This window comes from Dermacentor variabilis, chromosome 5, assembly GCF_050947875.1.
Source record: "Dermacentor variabilis isolate Ectoservices chromosome 5, ASM5094787v1, whole genome shotgun sequence".
NCBI classification, from domain to species: Eukaryota; Metazoa; Arthropoda; class Arachnida; order Ixodida; family Ixodidae; genus Dermacentor; species Dermacentor variabilis.
The window spans coordinates 84,587,085-84,614,182 of NC_134572.1; the positions used below are offsets into that span (position 1 = coordinate 84,587,085).

General features: G+C 43.9%; 2 protein-coding genes across 3 annotated transcripts in view; one reads left to right on the forward strand and one right to left on the reverse strand.

Moving 5' to 3' along the window:
* Positions 1–211: 211 nt before the first annotated feature.
* MetRS (methionyl-tRNA synthetase 1) lies at positions 212–26,969 on the reverse strand. The gene is made up of 21 exons (XM_075693046.1): positions 26,768–26,969; positions 25,903–25,993; positions 25,738–25,819; positions 25,521–25,658; positions 25,085–25,157; positions 24,876–24,991; positions 24,117–24,221; positions 23,926–24,032; positions 23,429–23,545; positions 23,134–23,337; positions 22,426–22,515; positions 20,445–20,631; positions 19,675–19,845; positions 17,489–17,702; positions 14,463–14,596; positions 13,353–13,564; positions 13,129–13,233; positions 12,490–12,667; positions 5,078–5,164; positions 3,919–4,023; positions 212–446 (listed from the first exon to the last, which is right to left on the reverse strand). The coding sequence occupies exons 1-21, from the start codon at positions 26,868–26,870 to the stop codon at positions 282–284; spliced, it is 2,784 nt and encodes a 927-aa protein (XP_075549161.1). The 5' UTR covers positions 26,871–26,969; the 3' UTR covers positions 212–281.
* Positions 26,343–27,098, forward strand: part of LOC142582920 (nephronectin-like) — a 44,528-nt gene continuing 43,772 nt past the window's right edge. For both annotated transcript variants that reach the window (XM_075693051.1, XM_075693050.1), the window contains exon 1: positions 26,343–26,453. In XM_075693051.1, coding sequence (XP_075549166.1) covers positions 26,444–26,453 — 10 coding nt within the window. In that variant the 5' untranslated portion in view covers positions 26,343–26,443. The remainder of the gene's footprint in view (positions 26,454–27,098) is intronic.

Below are 27,098 nucleotides of genomic sequence, written 5' to 3' on the forward strand. Positions count from 1 at the left end.
GGACACAATCCCAGCTTTAAAGTTTGGGGCTTGGTTCACAAAGCTTTCTATTTGTGAGAACTGTCTTCTCACAAGCTGGGGCATGTGCAAATGGGAAGAGCACCTTTCATCTTGTGATCCATAATTGCGCACAAATACCTTTGTGAATATAGGCTCCATCTCTGCTCCTCCTCTTGTAACCCCACCCCCACCAAGAACAGAGAACTTGCACTTTTTGTCAGATGTGTGCTTTTGTTATTTACGAAATAAATAAGTCGCTTGAATCCGTTCCGAGCGTTTGGTTATTTCTTCTTTTTCTGGCCACCACGCTTCTGGTTTGAGGGCGCTGGCAATTCCTCGCCCAGGGCTGCAGCGAGCTGCTTCTTCAGGTCCAAGAGGCGTGCTACTTCCTTGTCGATAGTTGCCTTGTCTGCCTTAGCAACCTTGAGTTCCCTGACCTTGTTGCCCTGCAGCAGTGAAGGAAAGGCTTTGACAAATGAACTACAGCTTCTATAAAGTGCGTACATTTTTATGAAGCTGTGATGGCTGCACATTGCCTCCTTTTACTGCTTCCTTGTCATCAATGACAGTTTCATTATGTATGTTAGTTGGTGTGTCATCCAAAGTAACATTTCAGCACTGCTGTGCCTTTAAGTAGCCGCCAAGAGACAAGTTCACGATTCGCTTGAAAGTTTGCAAGTGAACAATTTTACGCGTGATCCAGTGGGTTGATGAAGCCCTCCATTCTTTCTCTGCCTAAAATGTTGCACACAACCTTTAGCATTGGATTTGAGAAGTTACATTCCTGTGTCACATGTTAATGTAATATTGGTGGTGCAAAGGAGAAGCCTTGCCTCTACAGCAAGCTGCAGTGTGCAAAGCTGCGTGCACAGTGGGACCAGCTCTACTTGGTACCACAGTGTGTTCCTGGTTTTGTACTGAAAGGTATTTAGAAATAGAAAAAAAAAAGCTGCTTTGTACCCTGCATTCAAGTCTAGTATGTTTATTTTAGCTTTGCAGTAATCCTGTTAATGCCGGTGCTCGATCATGTGGGCCAATCAAGGCAAGCGGTTTCTTTGAACACTGCCATCATGAGGGTAAATTTTACCACAATCATTACACCACATGGACTGTGAGATTGCGTTACGGGTGGGGCCAGTGTACTTTAAGGCACCACAACAATGCAAACATTTGGTGTGCTATATAGATTCAAGAAAATTTAACTGTTTCTGTAGTACTAGCTTCATAGCAAGTCAAAGCTACACTATTTGCAGAACATAAAACCACCCTTGAGCTTTTTTGTGGCAGGCCCCCCTTTTATTTTTCTTCGGACAACCACAGAAGTTACCCAAATTTTTTTAATGACTGATTCACTGTGAACGGTTTTATTCCAATATGAGCATTTCATTTATTTTCTGTTGTCTTTTACTGTTGATTATTAATATTTTTTTTTTTTTTCATCAGAAGGCTGGCTGCTTGGGCTGATTGGCTAGGAAAGGCCACAGAAGGCCACAGAAACAGTCTCTATTAAATGCAATATTTCTTGGCACAGAATTAACTCAAGCATGCTTTTGTTATCCTCCATACGGCACATTAATTGTGCTGCAGTGTGGAAATAAAAATACAGAGGCATAAGCAGTAAAGTGTTACTGTTGAGCTGTGTCCATGCGAGAGCAGTTGATGGAGTTTTCACAATACTAGCTAGTAGTACCAAATTGAACGTCCAAGCACTAAATCTTTTCAGGCCTAATTGTTTATTTGAGGTGAGGAAACATCTAAAAACACCACAGTTCTGGCATTGAAAAGGTGGCCGTCAGAGCTACAGCCACCTTGTTCGGTGCCACCATTTCTAAATCTGAGAGGAGCCAGACCTTTGCTTCGTTTCCGCCAACTGCACACTCAAAAAATTGGTTCTCTGTAAAACTGGTGCCATTTAATAGCGCAGCATTAACACTTGGATAATGAAATGACTGCCACTTGTCTATGGCACACGGTAGACGAAAAAAATCCCTGGACGAGTGAGAGTCCTTGGCAAACGAAGAGTTAAGGACAGTACTGCATGTCTCATTTCCAGTCATACTGATGGTCTGTTAGGGCTATAATGACAAAGACAACAAAACAACATCTCTAAAGGGGCCCTGAGCAACCCCTTGGACTTGGTGAAATAACACAGTCCGCGGGTAGCATACGTTGCTGTGAACACCTTGGCTAAGTTTTGCTGTTGTATGCGGTACTTGAAGCTCGCAAGCGGAGTGCCATGTCACTTTTCACTTAAACGCTCTCTTTTCAACAGAAGCCTGCTCCTTATTCTCTTCTGGGCCGGTATTTTGTAGCGATGCCTTTTCCGATTCTATGCTCTTTCACGCTTTTCGCGCTTGGCCAGTGGTCAGAGCGACAGTCTGCCCACATTATCAACGGGATCGGACGGCCGTGTGTGGTGGATGATAAGAATAGCATAGAATAAGGCATAAGGCATCGCTACAAGATAGCGGCCCTGGATGCTTTATTTCATAGTAAACTGGACTGCCACACGCAGCTGCTACTGGTAGTTGCGGTCTGCTGGGTAGCGTACATACCGCGGCCACAGCGAGGTTTCGCCGCGAGTCCACTGGCTAAGCACACTACGGATCGCTGAGGACACCCACATTTGGTTTACGTATAGTGCGTCATAAGCACCAGAATCCGAAGTCATGGCCTCTATGCTAAAATCCAAAATGAAATTTGAACTGTGCACCACGGTGACATTTAGAAGGTGGAGCACTGTAGACATGGCCCACTTCGCCGTAGCCTTCGCAGAGCAAGGCATTGAAGGAGAAGTGGAAGCATCACGGAGGCCATGTTTGATCGCCAATAACTCCGCTGCTGCTGAACGGATTGAAGTACTTCTTGCGGCAAAGTATTTCTGAAGTAGCCTGTTTTCACTCCAAATGCCTTTCTCCACTTTGCTAAAAAGTGGTTCAGGACTTCTTTAAGAAAAGTTACACAAGTGGAAATGATAAACTATGCAAAATATATATATATAAACCAGAGGGGCTTTATTTATTAAATTTTTGAAAGCCACTCTTTTGGGTTACGTTCAGCATGGTTAAAGGGACACTAAAGGCAAATATTAAGTCAAGCTAAAGTGATAGATTAGTGCTTCAGAATCTCTAGGTCATCAATATTATCGCGAACAGAGCCTTAGTAACCGATAAATTGAGGTAAATGCAGGTCATGATTAGGGACTCGCCTGGGGCATTCATGTACTTTCCTGATGACGAAGGCATTCTTCATTTAAATTCTGTGATTAGTATTCAGCCATTGTTATAAAAACATCATTGTATTACATTATAAGACGAAATAAAATGCTATTTGTCTAGTTCTACTTCATTTAAGAAAAAAAAACTCGTTACCATTACCCTTGACAACGATGCAGTCAGTCAACAGGTTTCATATGTGCTCAAATCTGTGCTGCCTCCGCTTTCGCGTTTCAGTAGTTTCATTATCACGCAGTGTTGCGCTGGTTTTGCGGGCTCACAAAACTCACACAAACTGCAAGTACCAGAGAATTCCACTTTCATGTGATTTCGCGGGATGCCCAAATGGTCCACGCCGCTTGACCAAAAGCAGCTGCAGTGGCGAGTTGATCGGTCTTGGCTAGGTTTCTCCATGGCTCCGCATTTGCGTCTGGTGCAAAAAACTGCGCTGCCGTCTGTCGGGCACCATTTTACTCACCGACGGCAGCATAGGGTGGTGATGGCGTACGCAACATCACTACTCCCCGGTTGGGTGGCGGGAGATTTGAATTGCTATAAAGGTATTCAGACCCTTCAGATGCAGCTTTCTCGTAAAGTTCTTTCTTGGCACAAAACAAGTGTTATGGTGTTTCTAAATTAGTATTTAAACAGTTCACGTCGACTTAGTATTTGCCTTGGGTCCCTTTAAGTCAGCAGTGCTTACCTGAACTTGCACTTGACGTGTGAGCTCCTCTGCATTCAAGTTGGTGTCACCAGAAGCATGACTGTTCAGAGAATTTGTACTAGTGTCCTTGTGGCCATTCACAACCTGAAAAAAGTAGACATATATTATTTTTCCCAAACTAAACCAAAGATTCACCTCAGAAATCTTCAAGGATTGCTATGGTGGATGTTTAATCAGGCCGAGACTAGCACACTACACTACTGAACTTTGTGCGCCAAATGGGCCATACCCCTTACCTCAGAAGATTACAACATAATTTATTACTTCTGTAGAGGCATTCCTTCAAGCTGTGCTTGGCGATAACCTAAGAATTCAGTACAAGCTCTGCGCAGAAAACCACACAGCGCCTGCCCTCTGCGCGTCCACTCTACAACGCACAATTCCTGTGAGACACCAATACCAAAAGTACTGTTTGCCTCTGCCACGATGTCACAAAAACATGCCTGCCAACTGCCCCGATTTTTTTCATAATGTTTACAAATTTGCGCTCAATTTACGACTTTACAAATGCTGCGTCAAGTTTGATGAAAAACTAGTTCTGACTGCAAAGAAGTTTCACTCTTTGGTGCCCGAACATTTCGTAGGAGGTCTTCCAATTTTGAAAGGATGCAAGATGGGTACTGCTTCAAGCAAGTTTATAGAGAAAACTTAAGCAGGAGCAATCGCCAACGCCATGGTTACTGAATCTAAAACAATCTAAAAACAATGCGTTGCTTGTCAGTGTTTGCTGTGTCAAGTTTGTTGCTGCTTGTGTGCTGTGTATATAGGTAAATCATCTATAAAATGCTACAATGTGTATATGCATACCTTAAAAGGTGTGTGCTCAGATCAAGCTTAAAAAAAAAAAAATTGTTGCTATTCACCCTTACCTCAGTTTCGTGTCGGCAAGAGTCTGTGAAAAGTTGGCAGGTATGCAGAAATGAGTAAATATGATTGGCTGACACATCTATACAAATTCTCTTTTGACTTGGATAGCAGTGCATTTGCCAATGCATTCTTAGGTTGTTGCTGACTATAACTCATAAATGGAAAATGAACAAGTCCTGGAGCATATGCAAGTAGACTAGTTGGTTCTGCAGCACAGTTTATAGAATAGTGTTTTTATGTATCTTCCAGTGCTAAACAAGGTGCAATATACCTTTGCTGGACTTGATGTCTTGCCTTCAAACCGTTTCTTCAGGGTGTCTATCGTCTCCTGCTCGATCTTCTTGAAAAGAGGCAGAGGCTGAAGAAAAGAAGGAACTTTCAGTCATTTGATTCTCCATAGGATCGTACTGTCTATGGTATAAGTTTGCCAGGAATGCAAGTGTTGAGCAAACTCTACAGAAACTGCCATCAAGATCCATGTCTTGGAAGCGTTTTTGGGCCGCACTTTCGAACAGTAAATAAAAAGCAGGTGTTAAACCAAGAGTGCCCTACGCAGCAGTCTAGACAGCCCTGCAGACATTGATAGCAGATGGTTCCGGACAGCAGGTGCATACACCGTAACTCCAGTGCAAGAATAGATATCATATCACATTGTGATTGCACCGATTTTCTTTAAGAAAATCGGGGACTTGGAAAGCAGCAGTGTGGATTCAAAAAGAGAGGAACAGGGTGGAAGCAGTAATAGAGAAGTCAAAGCTCACTATCTACATTTGAGGGCATGTTCCACTAGTCAGCCAACAGGTTTATGGCTTCATCAAGAAGGTTGTTCCACTACACAGGTGACGGAAACTGTGATGAAATACCTTTTAAATTTAAATTATTAATTACTGAAATAAAATGCAGCTCTGCAGGTGCTAATGATTCCATGACCTATGAAAAAGCAAACTTATACATGACTTTACTGATTCTCTAAAAGACTTAAAACATTTGCAGCTTAAAAAAAAGCGGATGGCAAGCAAGGGTGCATTGCAACAAATTCTATGCACTTTTGTATCCTGCTGCCTTCTGCCTGCTCCAGCTCCAAACATAAATGAGGAGTGAGTACCTTGCACTGGAGGAAGGGGATTTTCGACAAAGTTTGCAGACTTGCAGACAAGCCTGAACCTGCCAATAGAACTTGATCAGAATCAGAATCCCATGTAAGGGTAATGATTTATTTTAGTAACATAAACTAATTTCCAAGCTGTCAGTCCATACGTATTAATCAGAGTGACACACACAGCAGTATGTCATGCATTTTCCAGGCAATCTGACGAATAGAATGGGACACTGAAGCACAAACTTGTAATAGTGCAAGCAGGAAAAAAAAACAAGGGGGTAAGATTTGGTGACACCATTTATATGTCAATAGTGACATGGAATATGAGCATGTCTTGCTATCAAAAAAGAACATGGTGTTTTCTTTTCAGTCACCAGGTGAAAGAGGAGTCACTAGGAAGTTTTGTGACAGGAACCAACGCTTGGCGTATCCTGAGAATTTGGGTGATGATATCGAGCTTGCTTACTGCTACACATCACACATTATGGGCAATTCTTTAGTGGTTCACAGGCAACAAAATAACTTAGAGATGTGCATGACAGCGAGAATATCTGTTTGGAACGAACACATTGTGCTTCTTGTCATGCTGCAAAAGAAGTCATGAGGCCCTTGCCATTGTCCAGAATTTTTTTTCGAGTTCTCCCAAGTTTGTAAACAACAATCATTTGCAATAGACATGGAAGGCAATGGTTTCCACGCAGATTCCATGCAAAATAAAAGTGACGGTAATGGTTTTCTACATCAAATAAAGGCAAGCCGTTGCATTAAACGCTCTTAAATATGAAGAGTGGGGAGGCCAGTCCTCCTCCTCACCACCTTCCTCCATCCGGCTGCTGATTATGTTCCCTTGTTTAACTGCTTCCTGGGTGCTCCGATTGCATGCAACAAGCTGCGGCTGTCGAAGTTAAAGAATGGCACTGTTATAACCACTGCAAAGAGGGGTCACGGGTAACAAGCGATACGTGAGCTCAGCCGAGGCATCGCTTTGATGTCCCCAAAAGAGGCCTTTTGAAAAAATGCCTATGGCAGCCTGTCATCTTGAGAAATCCAGAAGAAATGCTGAGGCAAGATTGCCACAAGCAACTCGCCATGTACTTATCACTGAATTGCACGAGAAAACCCTATGTCTGTCAGCCTTGCGTGCTTTATGCAAAGCTTGCTGACATCCTTCTCCAAGGCATCCAGGTGTTCCACGTAGTGCAGTCGAAGGTTCCTTGCGAAAACGAAGCACCAGAGAGATTGAATCATCTGCCGGGCCTCCTGTGAGGGCAACGTTGAGGCAGCCTGCCCTACAGCGTCATCACTGCCGTTGTCGCTGTCGCTATCTAATGCAAGCATGTTTGCGACCAATCGCCTCGTCATTTAGAAGCCCCTAGTCTCCAAATTGATGGCCATGCACTTTATTTTCACCAGCAATGTCGTACATTGCCGATGATCAGCAGACGGATCATCCATCTTTTGTTTAGGCGGCGAGTCAAACGAGGCTGAGAAACAACGTAGCCAGGAATGATTTCGACACAACCAACAAGGATGAATTCGAGCAATTAAAGTTATTTACAGAACTGCACTGAATGAGGAGTCAGCAAGCAATCTGGGAGCAGCGCAGTTGGTGCAGTCCATTCATGTTTCAGAGGGTGGTGCAGCATAGAGCTATGGGTGTAGCCCATTCGTGTTTGGAGGGGTGGAAGGGCTACGGGAGAGAGGCGTGTGGAGAAGGCTGGAAAATGAGCGTGCGGTGGCTGTTGGTGCAGCGGGCCATCACTCAGTGGCTCGAATTTCTCGTTTCCTATTTTTCTTTTCAAGGATTTCGCATTTCACTACCTTTCGGCACTGATACCCAGCAACCAGACTTCATCGTTATAGCTGGTAATGTGGCATCGGGGCATTGCGGTAAGCGGGTTATTTCACCATGGAAAACACACAAAAGTTGATGGTGCAGCAGCTTCTTCTTGTTATAACAGATATACTGTTAAAAACGGTACTGTTATAAGCGGGTTCAATTGTATTAGCATATTCATTTGTAGCAGGTCACAAAGCACAGGGGCTTTATTGTGGCAAGTAGCAGTACCGCATTGTACTCCAGTAGGATGTGCAGGATGCAGGCCAGCACAAAAGAACATCTTTGTCTTTTCTTTATCGTGCTCATACTCTTGAGCAGCCCGGTCATCGTCTTTGTCGCCGTCACAGTGCAGTTGGCACAAATAGTGACGCAGCACTACCCTCCCTCCAGAGCGAGCATCGTCCTGATTCTCATCAAATGGTAGTCATTAGACTCGATAAACAGCTTGCCGGTTCGGTGTCCACATCATTCAGAAAGGTACGGCTTCATGTGCACCACATGGACTACCTCAGGCACCTGTTGACGGCGTTGATTTCTGCGTACAACTTTGGAGAGTCGGCATGGTTCGTGGCGCGGATGCAAGTTGACGTCCCCGTGCCTCTGCCGGGAATGGCGACTTCAGCGGCGGCTGCATCTAGGAAGCGGACCGGCCTCCAGAGCGACACCGACGGCGATGACACCAGTGTCTTCTCGCTCAGCAGTGAGGACTTCTCCGATGACGCCTTCGAGCTTGTGCGGAGCCGCAAGGGGAAACGAAGACACACCACCAGGGCATCCATGTCTTCGAGCACGCCAACGGTAGGACCAACTCAGAATACCGCAGTCAGTACGATTCTATTTGTACCAGAACTCGCTACCGACAACCTGAGGCGACTCAACAGACAGTCCGTATCGGTGCAACTTGAAGCGGTGGCGCCAAATCAGATAGCAGACGTTAGAGTCAACACACGAAAAAATGTGTTGGCTATTGACGTCACACATGAGACTGCGCTGAGAAATTTGACTACAGTTACAGAACTAGGTGGCGTTAAGCTCCGCTCGTACATCCCCCAGAACAGTGGTTCAACTACTGGTGTCATCTACGATGTGGACGTCTCCATCTCCAGCGCCGACTAGCCGATCCTAGTGAAGCCTGCCGTTGATGGCGTCGCCATAACACATGTGTATCGCCTCGGCACATCCCGCTGTGTGAAAATTATATTCAAGGGCGAGACTCTCCCTTCGCACGTCAAGGTGGGCCACTTTTGACACCCTGTGCGACCATTCATCCCAAGGCCACTGCAATGCCGCAACTGTATGAGGCTGGGACACGTGAGTGCCGTGTGCGAGAACACGAGAGCTTGCTCACGCTGCAGCGAGCCCCACGCTGCAGACTCTTGTGCAGCCACGGTTCTCAAATGCACCAATTGCCTTGGGTCCCATGATGCTTCCTCGAAGGACTGCCCCAAAATTAAGAAGGAAAAGGCGATCTTGAAGCAGATGGTGAGAGACCATTCGTCTCGTCGGGAAGCTGTTGCGGCAGTTAGAAAGCGACGTTGCCGACGCAGCCGGACTTCAAAGAACGCTGATACCGCTATGAAGAGTACGCCCCATCCGACATCACCTCCTCCTCTGCCCCGTAGGCCTGTGGCAATCCAATCTAAATCGGACAAGGCCATGGCAGAGAACAACACAACTTGGTCCTCACTACTAAAGCAACAGCCAAAGCCAGAACAACAGCGGAAGTCACAACCGAAGCCACAGCTGATGCCGCAGCCGATGCAACAGTCGGTGGTACGGCCGATGCCACAGCCGGAGGAGATGCCACAGCCGGAGGCGATACCGCAGCCGATGCCACAACCAGAGCCGGAGCCACGTCAAGTGGTACAGCTACGCACGGCTGTAGAGCGAACAGCGCGAGTTCCTGACAAATTGCCTGAAGAAGACCGGCAAGTCGTTATGATGCTCCGGTCTCTGATGAATACCCTTCGAATACTCTTAAATAACCTGCACACTCCGTCAGCACGAAGTGCAATGCAAGTGCTAGATGCTCTCAATTCAGTACTTGCAACTCTTGAGTAAGCATCATGGCTCAGCCGCATCATTATATTCGCACTGAAGTCAGAACGGCTGGGTTTTAGCTTAAAAATATACTGCCACGCACTGCAACGTACTGCTGACGCCCACCGGATCCTAGGTCTTCACTGGTACCTTCAACGTGCATCACCAGCTATGAACGTATCGACGGAGCACTTGCTTTGACTTGACTGATTTCCAAGCACTTTGCTACATGCACAGACAGTGTTCCCTCTATCCCGCTTTCCTCTTTCTGTTCCCCCTTTCCCTTCCCCCAGTGTAGGGTAGCAAACCGGACGCTCGTCTGGTTGACCTCCCTGCCTTTCCTCTCTTAGCTATCTCTCTCTCTCTGTTGACGGCGTTTGGAGCAGCATGAACCGTCACCCACGACTTCGTAATTCACGTCGCTAATACGGCACAGAACCGAAGCATGGTCCGAAGTATCGGCATAGAAGTTTCTCAGAGAGGCATCAGCGTCGTAGCGAATACCAAACACAGACCCTTTCCCCATATAAGCGATGAATTGGTGGTGGAGATTGTACCGTCGAGCATCACGTTCTTGCTGTGTAGTTATTCAGATGCACGCGAGCTGTCGTGCTTCCTCGGCGGGCTCAGTGAATTCTGTGGCATCTTCGCGTGAATCATTGTAGTAGTTGTGAGGCAGCATAGCATCAAGCATCGCAGTGACTTCTCGACCATGGATCACACCAAACGGGGCCATTTTGGTTGTTTCCTGGCATGCTGTATTATTGCAAATGTGACATATGGCAATACTGTACTTTGTCCCAATTCTTGTGCTCCACATCGACGTACATGCAAACCATGTCTGCGATAGTCTTGTTGAGGCGTTCTGTAAGCCCTGTCATGTGCGGGTGATAGGATGTTGTCTTCCTATGCGCTGTGCCATTGAGCACGAGCACAATGCATAGAAGCTCAGCTGTGAATGCGGTTCCTTTGTCGGTTATGACGACCACTGGAGCACCATGTCTCAGGACAATGTTTTCGACAAAGAACCGTGCTGCTTCAGCTGCAGTGCTGCTCGGAATCGCCTTGGTTTCTGCGTATCGTGTGAGATGGTCTGTTGCTACTATGACCCATCTGTTGCTGCTGCCAGATAGTGGAAAGGGGCCAAGAAGGTCTATTCCAATTTGAGCAAACGGCGTTTCCGGTACTGCAACAGGCTGCAGTAGCCCAGCGGGTTTAGTTGGTGGTACTTTGCGTTGCTGGCGCTCAAGGCAAGTTCTAACGTAATGTTCCACCTGTGCTGTGAGCCTTGGCCAGTAGTATTTTCTTGACCTGCTGCTGTATTGCTTCACGTTTATTCTGAGCCACACGATATGGGTTCTGTCGAATGGGTCTTGCTGTTTCCTCCGTGATGATGCGGTGCTTTGTCAGCGGCGTTTGAAAAGCAGTCCTTAAACTCTTCAAGCAGTTCCATAAGATGGTGTCGTTCTGTTGGCGTTAAGCCTGGACCAACGTCAACAGCAGGTGTACATGGTTTTGTATGAGCCTTGGCATCTTCTTGTATGGCAAAACAGTCTTGAGCGTGGTTGATTTCATCTAGGTATACGACAGCGGTGCCTTTACCGATGTGCTGACATTCGTTTGTGAAATTTGTCAAGAGCACCTCTGCACGCCTGTCAACTAAGCTGACGATGCCATGAGCGATGGCAACACCTTGGCGGAACAGAAGGGCAGTTACATGTTCTGCTACTGCGTCTTCTTTATGCTGTGCACCGCAATTGACGGAAACAAGTCTGCATGATAGTGGCAGTATGCAGACGTCCTCGTCGATAACACGTAATGTTGGGGTTCTGTGCCTCGGGTCGTGTCTTTTTCAGGGAAAAATGTTACCACGCCATCATGTATGTTGACAACGACACCGTATTCCCTTAAGAAGTCCATTCCTTATATGACGATGAGCAAAACAAGAACAAGGTGAAAGCAGGAAGGAGCCAACATTTTGACAAGCAGACTTGAGACAAGTCCACTTGTTGAAACGTTGGCTCCTGCTTTCACCTTGTTCTCGTTTTGCTCATCGTCTTGAATTTCCATCTCCCGCCTTTCCTTTGTTTTCCCTGGATTCCTAATACGAGTGATTTGCAGCACTCTGGTAGAATCACGAATGTTGGGACGAAAGCTGCACTCTTGATCGTGAATCTTTCAGTACGCTTGCCTGTAGGTGTCATTCTCTGGCCTCCAGCATTTTAAATGTAAGGGCCCATCCATTCCATTCTGACTTTCTTCAGCGGCTTGCTCATTATAGAAAAGTCTCTATCTTTTCTTTATCATGCTCGTACTCTTGAACGGCCCTGTCATCGTCTTTGTCACCGTCAGGGTGTAGTTGGCACAAATAGTGACGCGGCAATGTTTTTAGAAAGGACAACTTGGAGCTAGTGGGTAACAAACCGTGCGAGAAATTGAGGTGTATAAAATCAGCTCAGACACAACATGCAGCTGTTATTAGGTTTTAGGTCTCTTCAGTACAACGGCAATTGCATGGCATCTTTAGCTGCAAGCAAGATGGACACGAGTTAAAATTTACAAGAGGAATCGTGCACAGCACAGGTCTCAAGAGCAGGTTTAAATGCTAAACTGGCAACCAATGTGGGTTTTGCCAGCGCTTGCATGCTCTGCAAGATTTTGCTACTGACAAGGCAGCATGAAGGACGAGGCTGCCCATCCTTACCTTGTTCATCGTGTGGCCAGCCTTCAAGAGTGGCGCAAAGTGAGGTTCCAGCTTGAACATGGGCACATTCAGCTGCTGTCTCAGGGCTTCGCTGGTTTCAGGCATGAATGGCTGCAGCATTCCAGCCAGGAGACAGGCCACGTTGGCACACAGTGCCATGATGTTTGCGGAACGCAGCCTGCAGTAAGCGTCAGTTCATTGCAACATCCAGTGCAGAAAGTATGTGTGAACCAGCCATCTCAATTTTTTTTAAAAGAGTCCAATGATCAAAGTTCACAGTTGCCCCCCCCCTCCATTTCTCCTTTCAAGTGTGGCAATGACTATGTAGCCTCTGCACAGCCTTTCCGAAAAGCTATGACCAATTGTAAAACATTTCAAATTATACTTTGTGAAGTAAATGGTTTTTACATATGGTGTACAGTTTCATACAATAAATTTGATTACGGAGACAACTTGGCTTCAAAATTTAAAATCAGACGTAAGTGCAAGAGACATAGCACATCAGTGAGCCAGGGAAAGATGTTGGATGGAAATAGAGCAAAGTCTTTTTTTGCATAGAGTTATTCAAACTACAAGCATGGTAGGGATCAAGGTCCAGGTAATATAACATTCGACACTAAATATTAAAAAGGAATTTACCTCTGCTCTGGTGTGCCTTTTACAAGTTCCCAAGGCTTGTGGAACTGGATGTACTGGTTTCCTATTCGGCTGATGCTCAATATGCACCGAATCGAATCACGAAGCCTAGAATGAAAAAAAGAAACAATTGTGGCTACAAAAATGTGCAGATTTAATAGCTGTAGTTCAATAAATTTTCAAGGACATGCACTTTAAAGGAAGGCAGCAAGAGGAGTTGTCTTTACCTAACTTTGTCCATGAAACTGATGTAGTTCCCCAGTTGTGCTGATACCTTAGCAATGACCACCTTGTCTTCATCAACAATGTTGAGCTCAGGCACCACACCACCAAAATTATTGAACAGAAAGGTAAGTGCCCTGTTCACAAAGTTTCCAAGGTTGTTCAACAGCTCAGAGTTGTTCTTCAGTTGCAGATCACTCCAGCAGAAACTTGTGTCCTGTATTAAGGGACGACACACGATTTCAATAAATAAGTGAATCATTGGAACTTTGTTGCTTACACAGAAACATGCAGGGCACATAGATAATGCACAGAGAATGAGGCCCAAGACTACAGGAACAATAGGTGGTGTCCAAATCCGTGCCCTAGCAATGGTTGCCTCTGAGTAACAGAAAATGATCTCGAAGGCTACGCTTTTACAAGCTGCATGGGCTGGAAGCAATTGCAAAGCTGGAAAAACAGTGTTGATGCCACGTTTTGGACACCACCTATAGGGGATGTTTTATTTGTTCAAAAAGTTGTAATGTCAATTGCACTCATCCGCGGTCACTTTTACTTGCAATTTACGTGCAAATAAATGCACGTGCGACACTCTGTACAATATTATGTGTAGACACAGAGCTCAATAATGTACAGTAAAAACCTCACTAATACATTTCCCACAAGTACAGTCTCCCAGCTATAACACCACTGAAGCACAGCCTTTGAAAGGATACAAGCTTATTAAACATGTTCACATTGCATCTTCCAGATATCCAATAAATTCTGTTCCTGTGGTCCCGGGAAAGACGCCTCGGAAGGTCTTGCTTTTGAGCAACTGAGTTCGAGTATGAAGGAAAAGGACAGGTGGCAGGATAGCGCTCATCGTGTCGCCTGTCTTTTTCCTTCATACTTTGAGTTGTGCTAAAGCAAGACAAGAATATGATGCACCAACTTGCCCACTAAGCAATATTTGTTAACTTCAAAACCTTGGAAGTGTTCATTCTACTGTATATAAAACATCACAGTCAGAAGCAGCTACATGCTGTCACTTTCAACAACAGAGCTTTAGGAAGTCACTGCAGGTAGAACTGCCATATTGCTACTAAAGGTACTTTTAGCTTTTAATGTAGTACCTGGTTTTCGGGACGCTGGTACATGAGATAGAACCTCCAAACATCAGCAGGGATACCGGTGTCCTGGGCATCATTACCAAACACGCCAACTCCTCTACTTTTTGAGAACTTGGCATCTTCATAGTTTAGGTACTCTGACAAAAAGAAAAGAAGATGAAGAAAGATCAGACACATCACCCTATAAAAATAAGAAAGAAACATACTAAGGTGATATGGTGGCTCCAGCATGTTAGAGTTCATGCTGTTGGTAAAAGAATGCGTATACACAAGAAAAGTTTAGGAGTACACAAAACAATAAGCTTTCACACCACTGGTACAATACACCTTGACAACGGAACTTGCTTTATAGCAAATTTATAATAATGCAAATTAAGTGCAAAGGTGGTATTGGCAAGGAGAATAGTGTCTGCCATAACATAGAATAAAGAAGATGATGCAGCATGCAATGCTCAACTATACAGTTGAAAAGAATGCAAATTTTCTTCTTTCTTTCTTCTTTTTCTATTATTGTTGTCCAAGGATAGTAAGAAATCCCCACTCCTGTGATAACTGAAAGGCACTTTTAAATGTGGAGCTCTTATTCACTTACTGTCTCGCATTTTCACTCTCGTGTCCTAAGCTTTTACCAGAAACCAAGCTACATGTTGACGTTGTGTAAAAGGAGCCAAAAGTCTGCCGTGATTTTCCAAAGAGGACGCCTTGAACCACTGCCCAGAAACCCATACAAATGAAAGTACTGTAAGTGGTAACTACCAAGTCGTAACCAAAGTGCCAATGAGTGGACAATGTGGGTAAAGCTCAACAAGTGTAACAAGTGTAATTGCCGGTTTCCACAGAACTATTGCGTCAAGTGTAACACAGCCTATAAATGAAGATGCTTGCTTCTGGCGCAAAGCTACCCATAAGTGCGAATAGAAAACTTATTGTAGCGATATCTGTAATGAAGTGGCAATGCCTGATCGGAATCAAGTACTGCTTGCTAATTCCTTAGTCTCATTAGGAGACAAGGAAGAATGAGCAGTGGTACATTATACAGGGTGTCCCAGAAGTCTTTCCCTGATTACAAACATACAGAAGGCAGAAAATATGACACATAGACACATATCCTTTATCTTGAATTGCACGTGATGTATTTAAGTTTTTATGCGCACACATACTCACTGTTCCTTTATTACAGGGCCCAGTGATGTAAGAACAGTGCAATCGGACACCATTTGCAAACCAACACATGGGTGGAATTGGAATATCACCTGGATATCCTTCGAGCAACAAAAGGAGCACACACATTGGATGCGCGTACACAAGAACTTGAATATGTTACCTGCACTTCAGGATAAAACGTGTGTCTATGTGTCACATTTTCTGCCTTCTGCATGTTTGTAATCAGGGAAAGACTTCTGGGACACCAAGTATAACTTTGCAAGGAACACTCTAGCCCCAATTTCTACTCTTGCCCTCATATTAAAAGCCTACTGCAACAAAATTTTTAACCATATAAAAAGCCTAATTTAACATAACGGAGATATATAGAAGCCTTTGTGCAAAATTTTAAGTTTGAAATACATGTGAGAGTGCTATGAAAAGCTTGCAAAAACAGCGGTTTTTGATACTGAAACTGGAAAAGCACACTGCCATTACGGCTCGCTTAGTAATGCATGAGCTCTGTAATCTCGGAGGCCATGCAACTGCATAGTATAGATACTGCAGCCACCGCAGGGTGCCGTGACAAGCCCTTTCTCCAATGGCAGTGAGGCACTTAGACTACAGCATGCTCCGATTGGTCGCTGTCGTTATCTAGGCATGGCTAGATAAGCCAGCCTGAGTGTCTGGCACTCACCGCTGGCTGCGGCGCACTGAAAAATTTCGGACGTGACATGCTGTGACTTACATCATAACGACACCACCAGGTGAATGCATTAGGTGCTGTTTAAAGCGACAGAGAGCCGCTCAGAACATCAATCGAGATAACCCCGCTGATGGAATGATTTTCTATCGTAGTGGCTAAAACAAGCTATGTTTTTCTCATTACACGTGGATTTACATTTTTAATTCATCACTAAAAGTCGCAAAAAATGACCTTTGGCACTCCACGTGGCAAAAACATGAAGCTGCATAAGAGGTCCACCACGTGACCTTCTACTAGTGCATGTGGTTTCTGGTCTTTTTGTTGGTATTGAAATGCAGTATGCTTTTTATTATTATAAGTTTTTCCTGACATACAATGTGCAGATAAGCCTTCGTTTGTAGTGAGCAGAAAAGTAGCGCTGTCTTCTCCTTCATTTTAAATGAGTTGACTTGGCTCTTCTATCAACAGAACAACAACAATGAGAGCCAGCCAGCCATGACATAGGTGTGTACTTGGGGAAAAATGCGGTACAAATATAAGAAATGTCTGCAGAACAGTGCGAGCTTATTGCGCCAGCTTTTTATTTCAAAAGTGGTTGAAAAGGTCAAAATGTAGGTGGTTAACCACAGTTACACTCACTCCTGTGAAAACAGAACAATGGGTGGCTTTCACAATTTGCGAGGCAAGCTATGGACATCGCTCACACCTCTCAGAGTTGCCGGAGGAGGGACTCTTACTTTTTTTAGAGGCTGCTCAGATCGAAAAATTCGGATTACAAAATATCCACGCGCTCTTGGAAGTAGCCAATACAGGTGTAAACACTACTGAGGATGAGCGTTACGTTGCAGCATAAAAATCTAAGTCCTTAAAAATCAGTTGTCAGTCCCTTTAAAGGCTGCTAACAAAAAATATGTAATTACTAGTTCTGAGGCTTTTCCAAGATTGGTTCAGTTGGACATACTACTACTCATCTATAACAAATATAGCCCAAGTGAAATTTTTTTGCAGTTGGCCTTTAACTGGTCATCGCGAACACTATGAAGGCAATAATTCTTCTCAAGCACAGTGGCGAAGAGAAAGAAAATAACAAAATTGTTATCAATTTCACATTGCAGCTGACGTGATTGGCAAACCAGCAACTTCATAATATACTTCTGGTATTAGGAAAGCACAGTCTCACCTACGGCCATAAGATGGTCAACCGACGTATAGCTTTGGTGTGTACCCAGTTGTGTCATAGGAAACACAATAGCATGAAACGGCACGTTGTCCTTAGCCATGAACTGGTACAATGTCACTTGGTCAGGCTGCTTCCACCAAAGCTCCCATTCGCTAGTGTAGTTGGCCGTAATGGAGAGGTAGCCAATAGGAGCATCAAACCACACATAAAACACCTGTATAATGAAAGAAAGACACAGGGACGGCACTTGAGAACAAAAGTAAACACACAGGAATAACCATTTGATAGAGGTAACGACTATTAAAGGGGCTCAGCAACTTTTTATCCTTTCACTACCGAGGACGAGCCAGACTTTGAACCTGGAAACACTCAACTATGTTTCCAGGATTCAGTTCAGATGGGCCCACCTCGTCCTCAGATAAGAGCGGTACAAATTCCAATGACAAGCCTGGCTCATCCTTGGTAGAAAAAGGGTTAAGGCCACCACTTTTGTTCTAGGCCGTTTCTTTACATGTCAAAGAACTAATAGCAAAAGGAATTATGGTAATTAATGCACGCAAACCCAAGTTATTGGCCATAGGAACTTCAAAATACAAGCAAAATGAAAGTAACCCTCAATTACAATTTTCGCAGCTCTGGACGCCACACTGCACTCTCCCATGCCGTCGTAAAGTGGCACCCAGCATCCGTACAGCATCGACGTTACATAAAGGAAGTTCAGCTGGTTGATGGCAGTAGAGCGGCAAGTTGGGCTAGTTCGTGGAAGTTCATCTTGCTGTGTGCATCTCGTCGACTTCTACTTCTGCTGTTAGTGTGTTTATAGCGCAATAACCCCCGTATTACAAGATGGTTGATGGCATTACCATGACCTCCGCGATCGGGCAGTGCGTGGTCAGACCTTCGAGCCCATCACGTGACTTCTATGGTTACAACAGCTTCCATGAGGCGGCCATTGGCACAACTTATGTTCGACATGTTGATGCCGTTCCCATGGTTGCAACACCTCGCCCGTGGCTGTATAACAAATCAGGCAATACTTAAAATGGTAAACTGAACTTCTTCCAGCATGGTCTTGTCGGGAGTCGGCAGCCAGAGTAGCGTTTGGTGCACAGTCAATGAAATGCTTCACAGAGGCTGCACGACACTTGGAAAACTTAAAAACCACTTTGCCAACGAAAGTGAGGGCACATCCTGGTCAGATGTTTTGATTCCTCGACACATAAAGCTGCTTGGTCTACATGTTTCGCAAGTGCACAGCCTTAGAAAAATGTTTAGGTTATAGTGCATTACTGCTTATAGTGTGGAAATTCGTGACTCTTGTAAATTACATTATAAGCGGTCTATGCTGTGCTCACAATATTGTGCGAACGTAAACTGCACATTACATTTTCATGCAACAATCATAGAGCCACTCACTGACATCCAGTCCGTCACACGAAGTGCATGAAACCACCGCTATAATGCTGCTATTGGTGCTGCCCAGCAAGCTTTCCCTGGATCATTGCAGCACTCCTAAAAGTATTTACTAACATTCATCATTATCATTTTGTGGACCAAGCAGCATCAATAAATAGAATGTTGCATAATGTTAAAAAGCATTTACACAAGCACTGCAACATTATTATTCACACACACAAACCCTACACAAAGTGAGCCAAAATGTCCAACATTCCTCCACATTATGATGCGAGTTTCATACAAAAAAGCATGCCTTGCTGATACCTCAAAAATACTTATTACCAGCAACCAACTGCTCTGTTGAGAGAACTTCCATGCTAATGGTGCTCTCCCTGTGCCACAGATTGACTTACAAAACGTGGCAGAACACGACCTATGAAAATGTTGATGTGTTGCAGGGCTTCTGCACCGCTCCAGGTACCTCAGAGGCCATGGACAACAAACATGCCACATAGATGACACGCACAATGTCCCTTGTTCGCAGGCAATTTGAACTGAGGAGTCGGCTTGCTGTGCCAACTGCAATTCTCTCTGCAACTAACTCACCTTTTGGAACACAACAAAGGCTGTTAAAATTTAAGGAGCATAATTAATCACTCAGATTTGACATAATATTTGTCTTTGTGTGTCCCCTATACTCGGTTCTCTGCAACCATGTAGACTTAGCACTCCAGCTCTAGACATCATAGAGAAAATGTATTGAACTAGTACTATTGCACTATGCTTACCTTGTCCTTATAGCTCTGCAATGGGACAGGCGTGCCCCACTTGAGATCTCTTGTGATGCACCGAGGCTTCAGGCCATCCCTGAGCCAGGAATTCGTTATCACTTTGGCAGTCTGTGTCCATTGATCCCCTGAAGTCTTTTTCTTGAACCACTCCGTAAAAGCAGGCTCTAACTGAGAAAAGAAAAAAAGAAGTTTGCAGTGCTACCTACACCCTGCTTCTAAGAGTACTTGAGCTGCTATATGTTTATTAAAGCGAAACAACGCATGAAGCCCTGAGAGGTCAGAGTACTCACAAATCCACAACCATTGAAGTTTATGAATATCAAGCAGGCACCCACACATAAACACTTTTACCTTAGGCTGTTTTTCAGCACACATATTAGGAACCCAAGCCCAACTGACTATGCTCAAGAAGAAGAGATATTACACCTGAAGCATGAAGAACTAATTATCAGAGTACACAAAGTATCAAGAATAAAACGTGAATGTGAAATGCTCCAAGATTGCCGTGTTACATTTAAGGCAATCTTTTAAAGAACACACGCAGCTCTGTCGCTTTTGAACACATAGAACGAGATGTTCATAAAGAATGGTAAGCTTCCAATAATTATCAGTGCTCTTTATCAAGTTGACTGTAACAAGAACCAGCCTTATACATTCATTCATGCATGCACATGCACCACACACAATAGAAAACATGCAACAGAGCTATATTTGAAACACAATTTCTTTGATGGTGGTGCAGTGACTCATGAGTACTAATCTTGTACCTTGGGGAGGTCAATGAAAAGGTGGCCTGATGTCTTCAGCACCGGATTCTCCTTGCACAATTTGCATCTTGCTTCTTTGAGCTCTGTTGGATTGATGAGCTTTGAGCAGAGATCACACTGGTCCCCCCGTGCATCCTCATAACCACAAAATGGGCAGGTGCCTTCAACAAACCTGTCTGCAAGGAACCTGCATACAAACCGCCAAAAAAGCAAAGAAATTAGTCAGAAAAAATTGCGATTTAGATGTGTGACCAACTTATATTCACACCAAATTGCACTGCATAACCATAACTGGCCAAAGTGAGCTGGCTATTCATGAGAATAAAAGCTTCACAAAATGTGCAGAATAGCACAACATGCACATAGAGAATATGCACAATAGATAACTAGACCGGAAGGTAACTCCAAGCACAAGTTAAGTGGCATTCAAGCTAAAGATGTGTGTAAACACACTGTTGAACCTAGAAAATTAAATTATGTGGTTTTACGTGCCAAAACCACTTCCTGATTATGAGGCACGGTGTTGAACCTAGAATAATGAAGGTGGATTATTAGAGAAACAAAGTAAATCTAAAATGTTTTTTGATTCACAGTAAATACATGCTTATAACAAACATCTGATGTAACAGACATCTTTTCGTGTTGAATGCAACTTTTTTTATAACAAGGTTTGACTGTATATAAATCTCGAGAATTTATGTGTAGAATGGGCAACAGCAAGCCATCTCTGACGGCAAGTCATAGCACACACATAAGTTTTATACATACCAAGTTTTGTACCATTGAGCCTGGTTAGAGTATATCAAAATCGAGGGGATTCACAAGACAGCATTACATCAAAATTGTTTCATGTAAAAGATGAGCAGCTGCAATATCTAAGGCCTGTGACCACATCTGGCAATGACCTGTTGCTACAACAGAATGCAACTTCAAAACTAAAAACTAATGCATTTATGACCGGCAACACTTAGATGTTGCCAGTGACAAAGCTATGTACAGCATGCAAGCTGCTATGCCGACTAATGCACATGCAAGAGTTCAACATGTGTTCCATGGTGTGAGTTGCGATGGTGTGCAACATGCCAATGTACTGAGCAGACACATGCAAAAATATGTTGCACAGACTGATTTTCTGGATTGGACACACACTACATGCTGCAATGCGACACACACAGGTGGGGCACTTTAGATGCTATGCAACCAGTCAACAAGAAAAGCATCTGTACAAAAATAATGCACTAAAATTGTGGAGTAACCTCTGTGCCAGAAGATGTGATGTTATTGCTAGCTGTAGCATTCACACATCAGTTAAGAGAGATCTAACTTTTAGTGCACCTGCCTAGATACTGGGAGAGACAAACGGCAGAATCCCACAAGGATTTGTCCATTAAAAAAAGATTCATTAATGTGCTAGATTTACAATGTGATTACGAAGCATACTGTGGTGGGGGGCTCCATATTAATTTTTACCACTTAGGGTTCTTTAACACGCACCTCAATCTAAGTACATGAGCATTTTTGCATTGCACCCCTATCAGATTTCTGCCACCGTGGCTGGGATCGAACCTGCAACTTTGAGCTTAGCAGCAAAATGCTATGGCTACTGCAAAGAATGAGTATTTATGCATCAGAAGAGGTTGCGGTCAATGGGGGCAGGGCCAGACTAACTTGCATGCTGTTAGGAAGTGCACCTTACAGTGCATTGTGCCATGCATTGGTCTATATATACTGAATGCGCTGGTGGATGCAATGCGATGTTAAGTGTGCATCTCCCCTGTACCTACAATTGGGGTTCTTGAGAGAATATTTCCACTTTCTAATGTAGACAGTAATTCAAAAAATCAAAGTTTTATATAATCTAGCTCAACTGCATGACATTACACATATTCTAACCTCAAGTTCTACTCTAATGTGCACTGTTGTTACAGTATATTTTATTTGTAGTTATGCAATTCTTCCAGAAGAATGTGACAAAGTTTACCTGTCACAATGGCTGCAGTAAAGCTGTTCCACCACTTCTTCACGCAAATATTCATTCTGGTGAAGCTCTAGGAAGATCTGTTGTGCAATTCTGAAACAACACAAGCGGCAGTGAAGGAGGCAGTAGCAAAGAGATATGGGAAAGAGTTCATTCCTTAAATGCCACACACAGTTTTCTGCCTAAACAGTTAAGCAGGCAAATGTTGTATTGGCTGTTACTAAAGCTGTCTCAAGTACATTTCCATTTGACTACAATGAACTCCCTTGGTTTAGTCGTGTTTATTTCAGTAAAACTTGTGCACCTCTTATCAAACCTCTTTCCCCTATTCTACACGTCAGTGAAAGCAGGACTTAACAGCCCCAATTCAGTAATGTCTGTAAGGTTTGTTTGTAGTCAGTAGCACATAAACATCATACTGACATACTTTCTGACATTGTACTGAGGGCAAAATTAAAAAAAAGAAGAGTTGCTTTTGTGTTCTACACGTAGTCTGTTGTGGCTAGTTATGGCCTCAACCCTAATCTGTGATTATCATCTATACTTAGTCTGTTGTGGCTAATTATTGCCTAAATCCTAATCTGTAATTATCATCCATGAGCACTAAAGCCCACTCAAAGCTTAGCGGTAATGTGCCCATGCGCATATACCACTGCTCCAGGACAGAAATGTGAATGAATACAGCGCCACGGCAACGATTAACAATCTTACTTTGTCTGCTGCTCAGTTGTGGTCCTCCCGAAATGATCGAAGGAGATGTTGAACCACTGGTAAATGTCACTGTGGATCTTGTTATACCGGTCGCAGATCTCACGAGGTGTGATGCCCAACTCCAGTGCCTTGGTTTCTGTGGCTGTGCCATATTCGTCAGTGCCACACACATACAATGTGTTCCAGTCTCTTATCCGACAATACCTAATGTATGGAAGACAGTGAAAGTGAGAACAGTCGGACCTTTTTTGGAGACCACAGCAGCAAGCAGCATCATAGGTTGGGGATTCCTTACCTCGCAAACACGTCAGCACTCAATACAGATCCAACAATGTTCCCCAGGTGCGGTACATTGTTGACATAGGGCAATGCACTTGTGATGAGCACATTCTTCTCACCATTCCTGGGGAGTCTGAAACAGTAAAATACAAAAATGCGATACTTTTTCACACATACAGCACTGCATATGTAGACAATGTGCGTTTGAAACACATAACGGCATTTAATATTTCTGTGCATGAGCGTTTCTGCATTCCACCCCCATTGGAATGCAGCTGTCGTGGCCACGAATTGAACCCGCTACTCTGTGGCCGAACGCTACAGCCACTCAGCAATTTGCAGCAGGTGTCTACATCATATATGAAAGATACATAAAATTGGACAATGTACAACAATTTATGGTCATAACAATCAGATTTTCCTCCTTGCTCAGCATTGTTACAAGTGGACTGCGCAGTAATGTAGCACAATGTTGCATTCTGCCAAATTTGCAAACGTGAAAAGGTCACGTACATAGGCACAGTCCGCTTTTGAAGTTCTGTAGCCTTGTTCCGTGGGTCTGTCCAAACTTGAAAAGCCTTGTCAATTTCTTCTGCACTTAATGTGTGTTCCCTGTCTTCCTGAAAGGCAGCAAAGTGAAATATACATTAGACCCTGAACATACACAAGACTACACTTCAGGTAAAGGCACCAATTTTACTAACCACTGGTGCTGAGATGCAGCTGATGCTCGACCTCTGAGAGACTGCATCAGGTGCTTTCGGTGGCACGGTTGGAGAACATTGCGGTGCAAATGCAATGAGGGATTCCTGAGAGAATGAGAATAATATACAATTTCTACAAACTTGGAACAGTCAACGAAAAGAGTGGTTAGAAAAGTAAAAGATGCAGCAGTGCAATTGGTGCTCCAAAAACTATTATCTACACAACAGAGGACTGCAGCTTGCTATGCTTGCACTACGAATGCGACGAACCAAAACATCTACCAAATAAAACCGTCTACTTTATTGTTAACTAGTAACAATTGCACCTTTCCTTAATCCACCAAAAAATGGAAGAAGGCGCCAATTGACCAAGACCTCACCATGAATTGATCAAGCAGTCAATGCTTGATCGGTGCTCTTGAACACCACCACCACCAAGAAGTTGGTTACAGATTCATATTATTTGGCAGGTACATTACCTTCACTGCTTTCTGCATGATGTAAGTAGTCCACAGCAGCCCACACAACATTACTTTTCACTACAGCATCATTACAATTACCAATGACATGATGGGAGAAATAAACTTTTTCTAAAAATATATATGGTATACCTCATGTCAGCATTAATCAGGAGCACTGCAATGAAGCTGCTAGTCAGGAGCTATTACTTAATCATTAAACCTTAATGAAGAGTGTAAACCTTAATTAAACAGGCAAGAAGCCAAGATATCATTAGTAGTTTATAAATGAACAACTCACCTTGAATCCTTTGTAGCCTTCTTTTGGAAGAACCAAGTTGAGTGTTTTTTGAAAACTTGCATTGGCTTCTAAATGACTGAACCATTTGCACAGAGCCTTGCAAGGAACTACTAGACCTGCACCAAAAGGACCACAACACAAATAAGAACCTTTAAAAGCACGGACTAAAAAAGAAAGACTATGTTTCATATGTTATCTGCTTGGATTACCTGTAAACAAGCTGTCGATAGTTTTAAGTGGCAGTATGGAAGACCAAACAATGACATCGGCAAAGCCAGGACCCTGCACATGAATTGCAAAGAAAGAATAATATATAATATGCTTGTTAGTGGAACAGGTCATTCTGTGACAGTACAGAGAACACTATAATTAAGGAAAAACAGTTGACTGCTTATGAACATGTGCAAGCTTGGCCCCTCATCCAGCACCAAAACAGATTTAAGTATTACAATTAATGAAAATGTGATCACAGTAGCAAAGTGCTGGCAACAGACTTACAAGTTGCAGAAAATCATGTTACTCTTCAGCACACAGTTTATTGTGAGCATTGCATCCAGGTTCAGCACTCAGTAACAGATTAGTAACACTTGCATGATTCAAGCGAACCAACTTGCACAAGCCATACTGTTGTGACATGGAACTTACTTGTACGTCCTTGCTTAATGTGGAATGTTGGGATATGAAACCATCTAGGTGCCTCAAGAGAGCTTTGAGTATGAGCTGTATGCTGTTGTCAATCTTTCCATGTTGTATATGCTCTAGGAGAGCTGTTGCCACAACAGGCTGCAAACAAATGCATGCGAACGTTATAGCAGGGTTATAGTTGAGGGGGACTTTAGTTTTAAATACGAAAAACAACTACCTGTAGTTTCACGGCTTCCCATTCGCACCATTCTTCGTCTTCGATCAGAACTGAGTTCTTCCCCGACTTCTCCCATAGAAACCTGGAACGAAGAACCGAAAGTATTTTTACCTTCGCTCGTATATAAAGCTATTGAGAAACTTAGGTCACAGCCGAAACATATACCTGCATATGGCATTAGCGTTGAACAAAGTGGTACCGTCTTCAAGCCTTAGCACCGGAAGCTTCGGTCCGCTGAGGTACGGCACAACCTTGTCTGCAATTGAAACATGACTCGCGATGACTACAATAACGTCACTGATGGTCCCCGTAAACTGGCCTAGTTTTGGGGGCACAGGCCCGTTATCAGGAGGCACGAGGAGGTAACTAAGAAGGAACTTGGAAAAATAGGTAACCGCGAAGAAAATAATGAATTGGTGCAGGCGTGTAGCGTGTTCAATTAAAGGGACAACTTGAAGCATTTATTTTTGTTGTGCACTCCTTGATGATAGTAAATTTATTGCGGACTCGAAACACTTGGGCTGTTGTTGTCCTTGATGATTGTGGCGCATACCCACAAAGGCTATCAATGCACTTTTTTTTTTTTCATTTCATGACAACTCGCGTGACAGGCATCGCGGGATGCTACGTTGCAGTTTGCGCGTAAAACTTCAAGTGCAAGCGAAACTACTTCGGTTACCGCCAGTGAGGACGAATTTCTTCATAAATGAGGCCTTGTGAGTATGTGAAACAAACAGCGATATATACTTCGTGCTAGACGAGTTAATGTTTGAGCGTTGCACGTGTCAGGGAAGTTGGAATGAATGAACGAGTACATTACATCACTTTTCAGCTTCTATACTCCCGAGAGCTTCACTGCATTAAAAAGTGCTGCGGCGCAGCTTCGTACCTACATTTTGTCAAAGTGACACGCAAATAATCAATCAGACTACGTTCCAAGATAATGCGAGATCGAGTTTTTTTGCGAACTAGGTCAACGTATTTGCAGGCCACACAGACAAGAGATACACGGCGGCATATCTTTTTTCACCTTTAACGTTGGCGGTCACAGTCGGCACAGGTTCACCAGTAATCTCGACGAATATCGCTGTTTTGATGCCGTAAAAATTGTGGTCACAGTCGTGTAGCTTCATTTTGCCACGAAGGCCGAGCTACGGGCTCGAGTACGGAGAATGCAGCGCTTGGGAAACGAACAGAGAAAGGACACGTAGCGCCCTCTAAACTCCACATACGGAGTTCTGAAGACCGCCAAATAGTGAAATGCTCGTGGAGGAGTGGCAAGGTCACGTGGGCATATTTCCTCCACTACGTCATTCACATCCTCCTCCGTCTATTTTGCTGAAACGGGGATGACGAAACAT